This window comes from Myxocyprinus asiaticus, chromosome 28 (assembly GCF_019703515.2).
Source record: "Myxocyprinus asiaticus isolate MX2 ecotype Aquarium Trade chromosome 28, UBuf_Myxa_2, whole genome shotgun sequence".
Taxonomy (NCBI): Eukaryota; Metazoa; Chordata; class Actinopteri; order Cypriniformes; family Catostomidae; genus Myxocyprinus; species Myxocyprinus asiaticus.
Genome location: NC_059371.1, coordinates 17,456,767 through 17,467,818, shown reverse-complemented (window position 1 = coordinate 17,467,818; position 11,052 = coordinate 17,456,767). Strand labels below are relative to the sequence as shown.

The window sequence follows — 11,052 nt, the reverse complement described above, 5'->3', positions numbered from 1 at the left end:
ATGAACCGCTTCCTCCAGACTCAGGACAATAAAACATCTGTCCACATGGACACAGGCTGCTAGTTCTGTTCGAATATCTGTTTTATCAGTTCAACATTAAAGTGGCACTACAGCTTGTTTGAAAGAGCAGATGCTGGTTAATTTTTCATAAGACCGATCATATGTGATTCTGAATTTAAACATATTTGTATAATTTCAGAGAGATGGCTGTCCTCCACAAAATGTCAGTTTTTGATTATTTGTGAGCAGGTCAACAGTGGTCTTAGCACATGCTTATTGCTACCACAACACAAGAACAAAACTAAATGTGTGCAGCTATTTGGTTTATCAAGCACATTATTTATAGATGTCATGTTCATAACTAACAGCACATATTTTAAAAAGGCCTTAATAGGTAGAAGCTTGTGTGTCTGTATTGTTGACATTGTCTTCAATGACAACTTTAGTTCACACAAAGCAGCTGAATCACAACTCTCCTGAAGTCAGAGAGGATGATGACATTACAATGAAACATGTTGTACATTGTTTAGCTGACAATGACATTGCTCTGCTTTTACACCCAGTCATGGTGAAATGAAAATTGCTTTGGGAGACACAACAGGCAAAAAAAAAAAAAAAAAAAATGTAACCAACCCAAACAGCAAAGCCATACAGATTTATAATACAGTGCAGTTTACTATGTTGCTTTGGTAAGAAAGTATCTGATAAGGAAATAAATGCAATAATGTGTATTATACTGTACATTTTCTCCATATAGAGGCATTTTTCTTATTTCGAAAATGAAGAGAATGCTCTTATCTGATTTTACAATAACCTCAATGTACAGTTCAAATGAAAAAGCCACTGCAGTTTATATCCAATTTACTATTGCACACTCTGGGGCTGTGGATGTCCATGTCTTGTCTTTTAAGCCATGTCAGACTGTCAAAAATCGAAGTAAAATATAAAAAAGATCCAACAGTTTGTTCAAAGCTGGTATTAACAACGAAAGGCTGAGGTACAATAACACTGGATCTCAGAAAGTGAATTTTGCTCAATTGTTCTAGAAAAGAAACAACGCACTTCAAATAGCAAATAAGGGCTCTACTGATGTTCCAGTCATCACTGGTCACATGAGTGATGACCGTGTGGCTTCTTCAGTTCAAGCACTGAAAACATCACTAAATTCACCAAGGTTAATTTCTGTTAATATATTCATTACCAGCACACTGTTAACGGCGGATATGTAAACAGTAATGGCAGTTGTTTCTATTATCTTTAAATAAGGGAGGCTCCATAGGATTTCCATGTGTTTTGTTTTCTCAAGTTGTCTCTAGCGTCAGTGATTTGAACTTTGTATGGGTAAAATATTAGGTAACTTTAATTAGACTTTAAATGATCCATTATCTGTTATTTCATTTGGAGAAATAAAAGATTAACTAAAGATTAACATGATGCATTTTGTTATTAAAAAAAACCTCTGAAAATGTAAATAGAGCAATACATATCATTACCATACCATAATAAATAACATCCACACAGATTGGTGTTTTAAATTCATAAACTGAATTTTAAAACTGGTTTAATGTTTTCATAGCAGAAGTGCTCTGTGCATTCAGTCATGGCTTTGTATGCATCATTTGATTTAACTTCTTCAGTACTATTTCAAAATTTCTCTAAAACATTGCAATCTTGTGTGACCTGTAAAAGGAAAACCCTTAAGGTTTATTCATGCGATTTTTTATTTTTTAACAAAGAAACAACAGTAACAGTATATACACAAGGGTCAGAAATTAAGGTGGGAAATTACTTTGTATTAATCTAATTATTAATACTGACAATTCATGTTAATCGGTTGGTTCAATTCACCTTCAATTTGACATAAAAGGACAACACCTTATATTTTTTTATTTTGGCTAGAAAAAATACCCTATAAAGGTATAAAATATCCTTGAAAATCCAGGGGGTAAATATTGCCCCTTAATGGAAAAGTTAATTTCTGACCCTGATGTACACGTATCTTATGTTTATATAGTAGGTCACGATTTAGTTTTACCTCCTCCCTGAGCTAAATCATCTGTACATTAAATATCCTTTTAAATTGTGTTTTGGATCCAAGATTACATTATAATTAAAACTAACAATTTAAATTATGTACAAATGTGCACTGACCATGCAATGTCTAATACATGCATCTGATTCCTCTTCAGTAATTTATGTCCAGTCAAGCCCAGCGCTGCTGCAGCTCCCACGCTTTCTCACCAATCCAGTCCCGTGTTTTCCAGATTGCTGTGCGCTCTGCCATCAGAACATCACACATGCGATCCAGTTTGGGTCTGTTCCGGTCCATGTACAGCTGTGTGTCTTTCTGCAGCTGCTGAAGCACTCCAGACCTGCTTTCATCCAGAGTCACGTCTATACTCAGCATTGGGTTAAAGCGGAAATACACATTCGGTGACAAGAGATCATCCAACAGGGTGTGTACACCTGAAAATGAAGTATGAATAATATCAACACCTTAATACACACAATTGATTATTTAAAGTAAAGGGAAAAGGAAAGTGTGTGCAAAGAACCACAATTTTGATTGGAAATTAAATTAATTTAAAATACAGGTAAAGTGGGAAACATCAGTGTCATTCCATTCTAGTATGGAAGAACATACACATAATGATAGATAATAGATGACAATATACTGTACCCAGGGCTGTAGCTAGTGGGGTGAAAGGTGGTAATGATTCTAGGGGCCCAAAGGTACAGGGGGGCCCCACAAAACATTTCTAAACTGTATTTTTTAATAGGAAAGGGGCCCAGAGCAATATACAGTCAGGGGGCCCAGATTACCGTGCAACGGCCCTGACTGTACCAGTTGCCACAACTTACCAGCATCCACCCATAGGATTTAATTAAACGATTTAGTGTGAATTGTAGGTTTAGTATCCTAGCAGTGGTTCTAGACTTACCTTCTGTATCAGTTGCACTGCAAATCAGATTGCTGATTTTGGCTCTTAAACTTGTGGAGGTTGCAGGCCCTCTTCTAGCGTTGTCATAGCGACCAGTCCCCAGTGAAAGCACGCACTGGAAGGGCTGATTGGGCCATAGCAGACGGCTTTCATTGACAGCAAGGGCACAAGGGTTATTGAGTATAAGACCACCATCCTGGAGAAGCAAGATGAAAAAGATCTGGACACATCCATCGTCATCACCTCTACTATAATGAAGTGATGGAAGTAGCATGTGGCAATTTGAGCGACATTTATTATTACACTGACCTGGTGTATGTCACCATGGAGAGAGAACTCCTGGAAATAGCCTGGAGCAGCGGATGAGGCCCGAACAGCCTGCCACAGCTGGTATCCTGACCCTCCAGCGTAGCGGCTCAGTCTTCCTGGAGCATGGTTATAGTTTCGGAAGATAAATGCTTTTGGACTGGTTCCCCAGTTTACTACTGCACTTACCGCAGAGACCTGTTTAAGGAGAGAACTGCAGTCAGGATCTCTTGAAAATATGGAGCACTCTTTAATAAAGACTGTTGAGTTCCACAGCTTTACCTTTGGGCTCTGCTTAGCTCTGGCTGTTTTAATTAAAATCTGCTCCTCCATTTTCTCCCTATGATGAACATGAAAGGATAGTTAACAAGGCAGGGTATGATATACAGATTATATTTCTACTACTCCAATAACTACTGAGTGTGTACATCCAACCTCAAGATCATCTCCCATGTTTCTGTGTTGTAGTAGGAGTGTGTCCAGCCCATCTTCACAGTACCAACGAGGGGGTTCTGTCTGAAAACATCTGACCCAAAACGATGATACATCTCTTCACATTCATCTAAAGAGATACGAGCCAGACCCAACAGGAAAGCCAGAACCGCTCCTGAACAACAAACAGACGTAAAAAAAATATATGATATATAATATAGGGTTGAATATATAGATACATGTAGAGTATTATATTGACTTTATCTTATTCTTAGATTTAGGGGAGACCGGGGCTGACACTCAAATGGGGACGTTGCCAAAAGGGCTATCTCTCAGTGATGATAAGACTTGAAGTTAAAAATCCAACTACACAAATATGTTTTTTCTAGTAGAGATTTTGAATGTTGGTTTCCAACATATAGTTCAAAACCCTCTTAAATTAGATACATTTTTGTGAATTCTATCCTCCAAAGTAAATTTTGACTAACATCATATTTTTGTTACAGTTTGTGGGTAAACAAGGGAACATACTGTAATCAAACCACACTGGCATACATTATGGCAAGGGTCAACTACTATAATATCAAAGCAGAATTTTCTTTGGACAAAGGTATTTTTATTAGTTTTAAATATCATAAATGTATAAAATGTATCAATTACAATTTTTGTTGGCCAAAACAATGTTTGATATTTTTGTACATTAACTTTACCATATTTGTTGTTTCATTAATCATTTTGTGCCTCATAGCTGTTCTGATTTTTACAGTTTCCTGAACAGCCTATAATATGCAGTTTAATGCAGGTGTAGATTTAAAGAGGCACGTCAATTTTGTTTTGCTCGTGGTGCAGTCGCCCCAATGTTCACATGAAACCTACGCCACTAGTTTAATAGCAGGTTCCATTGTGACAACTTGCCCCCACTATTGGGCCAAGATATCACAAAAGGTCAATGTGTGTTCAATGAACTGTATCTTTTTTCCAGGGCAATAACGGTGAAAATGTTCATTGCTTTTTTATAGCCAAATCTTTAAGGTGATGAAATTGATTTGAAATAAACCTACTTTGAGAAAAATTCACTGGAGTCGAAAGAGTGACAAACAGACCCAGTCTCCCCATACGTCCTGTATTTCTGAGACCTGAGAGTGTTTAAGTTTTTCACACATTTTTACCTGTGCTTACTCCACAAATATAGTCAAAGAGTTGATAAACTCGTTTTCCTGTTTGAGCCTCCAGCTGTTTGAGCACTTGAAGTGGAACTATCCCTCTGTAATGCAAGAAGCAGTTATAATTAAAACCCATCTATGCATAAACACCAATTTTTGTAATATGAGGGACACAAATATTGTCTTTATTCTGAAAAACTCACACTATAACATTTTTCACAGACATTTTATATACAATAATCTAGCCCTAAAAAGCTAATTTTCGAAGATCTGTTGGGTCATATTTGTCCAAATTACAGACATTCAGTTGTAACAGGATGTTAAATATTCAGTGATTACTATAGTATTCCTACTTTGTTCCTCCTCCATCAATGGAAAGCACTCTGATCCCACAACCTTTGACTGGATCTACATAGCCAATCAGAGCAAGAGTTTCCCTAATGGCTTCCTGAAGTTTTTCATTCATCCAGAAGATCCGGCGCCGTCTAAGGAGCTGCAATGCTGCTTTTTCCTGGATTTCATCAAAGAAAATTAATAAAAAATCAGAATTTCCACAGTCACGGACAGAGTTCTGAATTTAGTGAAGGCATATGAGCATTGTATTGCACCTGCCACACCACAGCTTTGCATGCTGGGTGCTGAATGAGATGAGTGTTCAATTCCTCCACATGGGAAGTGATGGATGAGGGTCCCATAGCTTCCTGTAGGCTGTTCAGTAGAACTCTAGTGGTGTCCTCCGCCTTCCTCCTTCCCAAAGCCTAGAAAACAGAGCATGTTTGGCTTACATTGAGCCGGAGCAGACAAGCTTGACAAAGCAGGTCAGTAGGGCTTACCGTTTTATACAGCATGGCCTCTGGAGCCCTGGCTACAGATGTGGTGTGGTCGCTATTCCTGCTTGAACCCATTCCCAGGTAGCTGCCAACCAGGCGTGGTAGAATTGATGGTTTCAACAGGCTCTGAAAAAAGGACACAGACTTTTTCTGTGTCATGGTGTATTCAGGTGAACCTATGTTTTGTTCTGTATAGGGCTCTCGGTCCATCTCCCCCTCCTCCTCTGAAACTGCAGATCCCTTAAAGTAGCGGTTGATATGGTTGGCCATGTAAGTGTAATTTTCCCCGAAGTGTGTGGTGAGGCTGCTCATGTGGAACAGGCCTTTGGGTCGAAGTGGCAAAGTAGAGTTATCTGCTCCCTCTAGAGAAGACTGGTCCAGTGTAATGGAAGACTTCAGCATTTGTGTCTCAGTATGTGACATTTGATGATCAGCAGAAGCTGTCCCTTGATTATGGGGTGGTTCTTCAACAGAATCAGATTTTGCTCCAAAGTATCGGTTGATGTGACGGGCAAAGTGGAGGTACCCTTCCTCCCAGGAACTAGACACTTTGTTATTACTAATCTCTGCTGCCAGTGTTCTTGTTGGTGTATTGTTTTCTCTATTTTGCTCTGATTCTCTGTAAGGATCACTCTTATTACCTACAACTCTTCTCTTTCTACTTCTAGACCTTCTGAACTCATCATCTAATAATACCTCCGCATGGAAATTTTTTGCTGGACTTCGAGAGAATACAGAGTTAATATGATTGGCCACATAGCTGTAACTCTCGCCAAATCTAGTCGCCAAGGAGCTAATATGGAACAGCTGTAGTCCAAGGTTGGACAAAGGTGGTCCCTGAGACTGATTTGAGGAAGCTTCTTGGATTTGCTCAAGGGCAGGTGTCCCTATGAAAGCACTGTTCTCTCCAGAGCATCTCTCTCTAAGTGCTCTTTGGCTTTGAGCTCGTCTTTGAGTTCTGGTTAGCGGGTCCTGCACTGCACACATCAACCCTTCCTGTTCATAATATATCAAAGAGGCCTCTTTCTTCATAAAGTACAAGTTAATGTGCCTGGAAAGACGATTAAAAGATTCTCCTAATCTCAACCCTAGGAAGTGCAGCCGAAAGGGAGTCCTGCTGTTCTGGTAAACTCCAATGGGAGCCTCTGCTTTGAAAGACTCTCTACTGGAGCTTGAGTAAAATCGATGAATTTGAAGGCTCAGTTCATATTCAGATTTCACATTATTGGTAACTGTCCCAAAACGTCTTGTGGGGGTAATGCTAAAAATCCTCCTTTTTGATCTATGGGATTTTAGAAGAGTTCTCCTTGAGGACTGAAGTGATGATGAGAAGAGGCTCTGACAAGATCTATGAGGCCTCATGGAAAATGGACTTCTGACAAGCTGAGACAAATTTCTGATGTTTGACAGCAGATACTTCATCTTGCAGAGTAACTGGAGCCGCCTTGATCCTAGATGAGTGACCCAGTTTTTGTCAAGGTACCATCCCATCACTAAAGCACAAACAACTTGGCAGAAACAATAGGGACCAAGTAGATGATTTGGACCAGGCCTGGATGAGTGAGCAGTAAAATCAGAATCAGTGAATGTCTCAAAAACATACAAGCAAACAAAACAGCATGAAGGATAGTTTAGTGTGGTCAAGTGGTTGTCTCTTCATTGGACTGGTATATATATATATATATATATATATATATATATATATATATATATATATATATATATATATACTATACAGTATATAAACAGTTACTAAAGTTAGTCCTGCAGCCATGAAGTAGATCCAAGTGTAACAACATCATCAGACTATTTGTCACAACATAGGGGTGATTTATGTATGTACGCCCCCTCTTGGTCATTTAAATAACCTTAAACTAAAATTAGTATTTTCCAGTTTTTATTAAGCCACAATCCTCTCATAAATGACATGCAAAAATGCAGACGACACACCAGATATCACATAAAACTCTCTGAGCCACTTTTGAGAAGATTTACAAATTATTCTCTTAAATAATGGATTCATAATGTCTCAGTGACATTATATTTAGTTAATTTTAATGACTGTTGTCCAGTATCGTGTGATTCTGCTCCTGCAAGTAAATGACTTTTTGTAAACAACTGTGTTTAGTGCTTCCATAAAGCCCCAATCCATATTTATAGTTGCTTGTTGGGTCACATGGCACTCAGGACAGAGGTGCCACTCTTTGCTACTCTTGTCTTTGTTGTGATATATGAGGACTGGCAGGGTTCTTTGTCACATTGTGCATACAGTTTCACAACAGGTCTATTTCCATATGCTTAGTCGTGGGGGATCAATAAGTCTTGTCCTTAAATGCCAGGCATACTGAAAAACTCAACAACAGATATGTCCTCTCTTTTATAATTTGTTCAGCATGCAAAAATATTAAGGCTTACATTAATGTAAGCATTAGACACATAATTCAGTATCTGTTACCAGACATGTTTTCACCATGAACTATAATTGCACTATTGTTCCATCATATACTTTATTCTTCAATTAATGCAGAAGAATACAGTATTTTCTATCATAGAATAAATATAACACTAAAAGCTGACTGAAATTTTAATAACTGATAGAAACTAGATAATATCACAAGCCTTAGTTGTGCACCAACATTCAGATGAAAATCTGTGTATTGACAATTTGGGACATCAAGGGTTAGATACTCAATGTGTGCAGTTGTGTTAGAGGTCCATTTGGAATTAGCAGGTAGTTTATATTGTTTTAAATGTCTAGTAACAAGTTCTGATTTTGAATTCTGTAAAGTGCAGGGGGTTATAAGTTTAAATGTGCTCTTACAATGATCACATTTTATCATAAACAGCATTTTCTTCACCAAGACAGGTCAAAATGGGCAGCTTGAGTTTAGCTCAATGCAGCAATGCACACTTAACCTTGCATTTACCTTGGAGGTACTAGCAAAATGCCTGGCAAAAAAACAAGAAACAACTGTAGATATTTTATCTTACCTGGCTCTCTTCTCTTTTGAGCTTGTCTTCAAAATGACAAATTAAAGATCACTTTCCTTCCAAAACACATATACTGCTTGTTGTCACTTGGATTACATCCTGTGGTGCTTACACATTTTACAGTTGTGGATATTATTCTAATCCCACCCTACTCTGAGGTCAGACTCCTATTGGTCAGTTTAGAGTTGAGAGCAACTGACAACCTGTGGCCAGCCCCCATTAAAGCACAATTTGTTCTTCTGCACCAAATGGTTGATGGCAAGTCAGGAGGGTTCTAAATTTAGAAAATGTACCTTCAGAGTTCTTAAAAGTGTCAACACTCTGTCATTTATACCCTTACAGTTCAAATAACTTCCTGTATACACGATGTCATGTTGTTTTTAAAAGTTAAGATGCTATGGTAAACCATAGAGTTTAAAGGCATTTTAACTGCTATGTAGCCCATATTCAAAAACTGCACTTAGCACACGCACTGTCAAAACCAGTCGTTGCCAATGTACAATATGACATGACATCCACCATTCACAATGTTACTTACTGAAGTCATCTACTCATATTGATAAGATGTATATGCCTACTATATAGGTGCCATAACTGCCTTCTAAATTAGGCCTACTTTGCAAAAGTAATGTACAGGCTACTTACTACACTTCCACTACATAAACACAAATATGGACATGAACGTGTTTTTACACAACAAAGAATAGCTATTTCACAATGCTATAACTATTTAAATCATCACCTGTCATTAGTGGTAAATCTGTACTACAGTTATATTTAAAATTCAACTTCTTAAAAATGTTGCTGAAAATCCAAACAAAAATACAATAGCCTACCTAAACCTGTGTTGGTGACAGTTTGGTAGATTGGGAAAGTGTACACATTTAGTACAGATTTCAGGTCCTTTTATTTCATTTAATAAAAAACTTTAAATAAAGCACATCTCAATGCAACTGGCAGATAATTGTAGATCACTTATTTTGAGCACATAAGATATTTAACAGCTATTCATATTCAAAGGCCTTTAAATATCAAATGCAAAATGAAAACTAAATTACTGTCATTAAAGGGAGAGTTCACATCAAACTGAAAATTCTCTTATTTCCTCAGCTCGTGCCATCCCAGATGTGTATGACTTTCTTTCTTCTGCAGAACACAAAGATTTTTAGAAGAATATCTCAGATCTGTAGGTCCATACAATGCAAGTGAATGGTGGCCAGAACTTTGAAGCTCAAAAAAGCATATAAAGGTAGCATAAACTTAATCCATATGACTCCCGTGGTTAAATTCACGTCTTCTGAAGCAATATGTGGGTAAAAAATTGAAAATTTGTTGTTTTTACTATAAATCTCCACTTTCACTTCAGCATTCTTCTTTTGTTTTTTGGCAATTCATATTCTTTGTGCAAATTGCCACTTACTGGATAGGGAGAATTTATTGTAAAAAAGGACTTAAATATGGATCTGTTTCTCACCCATACCTATCATGTCACATTGATTTAACCACTGGTGTCATATGGACTTTTAAGCTGCCTTCATTTGCATTGTATGGACCTACAGATCTGAGATATTCTTCTACAAATCTTCATTTGTGTTCAGCAGAAGAAAGTCATACACATCTGAATGGTATGAGGGTGTGTAAATGAGAAAAGTTTCATTTTTGAGTGAACTATCCCTTTAACAATAGTTTCACTAACATGACATTACAGTGCTGAGACCATTTTAGAGTGCTCTGACCCTTATCTCCAAGCATTGACACGGTCTCTTATTTTTTCCACCTTAAGTGTTTTTGGGAAGCCTCTGATGATAAAAATCTAGATTTTAAAGAAAATGTACTTTTGTTGTGACTTTTGCAAACCATAGCAGTAAATGGAAAACCTTGATTTTTAAGAATTTTCTTCTTTTGGGTGAATTTCATATGATTTTAGCAAGCTGTGACATTCAATATAAATTTTTCCCAACTAAAACTGTTGTGATAGTTCAGAGTGTCAGTTACTGTTGGGTAGTCTCTTTTCTGACTCTTAAATAAAAACTGGTATTACCTGCTTTAAAAAAAAAATAAAAAAACAAAAAAACAAAAAAAAAATCACAATTCTGCTATGCTGGGTCTCCGAGGGTTAAGTTTAGTGAAATTGGGGCCTAAAATGTACCCATGTGTGACCTTATCGCATGAATATATTTTAAACATATGCTCAATTTTACAAAGTAAATATTTCTCTGTCAGTAAATATATTTTAGAAAGAAAAAAAAAAGAAAGTGTAATGACAACCTTTTCAGGATCGTTTTTTTTGTTTTGTTATTTTTTTTAACAATTTAAATGTTGAAATTAAAAAATATCTATCCTCAGACATTAACGGGATGGCCAGCTAATTCATAGGTTTACTTATGT

General features: G+C 37.2%; 1 protein-coding gene across 1 annotated transcript; it reads right to left on the bottom strand.

Annotated features, from left to right (window-relative positions):
- Positions 1 to 93: 93 nt before the first annotated feature.
- Positions 94 to 8,777, bottom strand: LOC127419135 (calcium-independent phospholipase A2-gamma-like). The gene is made up of 10 exons (XM_051660290.1): positions 8,665 to 8,777; positions 5,677 to 7,225; positions 5,452 to 5,601; positions 5,197 to 5,354; positions 4,850 to 4,944; positions 3,684 to 3,855; positions 3,531 to 3,588; positions 3,252 to 3,446; positions 2,943 to 3,138; positions 94 to 2,466 (listed from the first exon to the last, which is right to left on the bottom strand). The coding sequence occupies exons 2-10, from the start codon at positions 7,162 to 7,164 to the stop codon at positions 2,204 to 2,206; spliced, it is 2,775 nt and encodes a 924-aa protein (XP_051516250.1). The 5' UTR covers positions 7,165 to 7,225; positions 8,665 to 8,777; the 3' UTR covers positions 94 to 2,203.
- Between the last annotated feature and the right edge of the window lie 2,275 nt (positions 8,778 to 11,052).

Bases quoted from the DNA above. Each gene is read 5' to 3' on its own strand.
- LOC127419135 (XM_051660290.1), bottom strand. From the start codon at position 7,164: ATGGGATGGTACCTTGACAAAAACTGGGTCACTCATCTAGGATCAAGG. The intron at 3,589-3,683 runs GTTGGATGTACA...TGTTCATCATAG, and splicing joins ACATGGGAGATGATCTTGAG to GGAGAAAATGGAGGAGCAGA. The intron at 3,447-3,530 runs GTAAAGCTGTGG...CTCCTTAAACAG, and splicing joins GAGCTAAGCAGAGCCCAAAG to GTCTCTGCGGTAAGTGCAGT.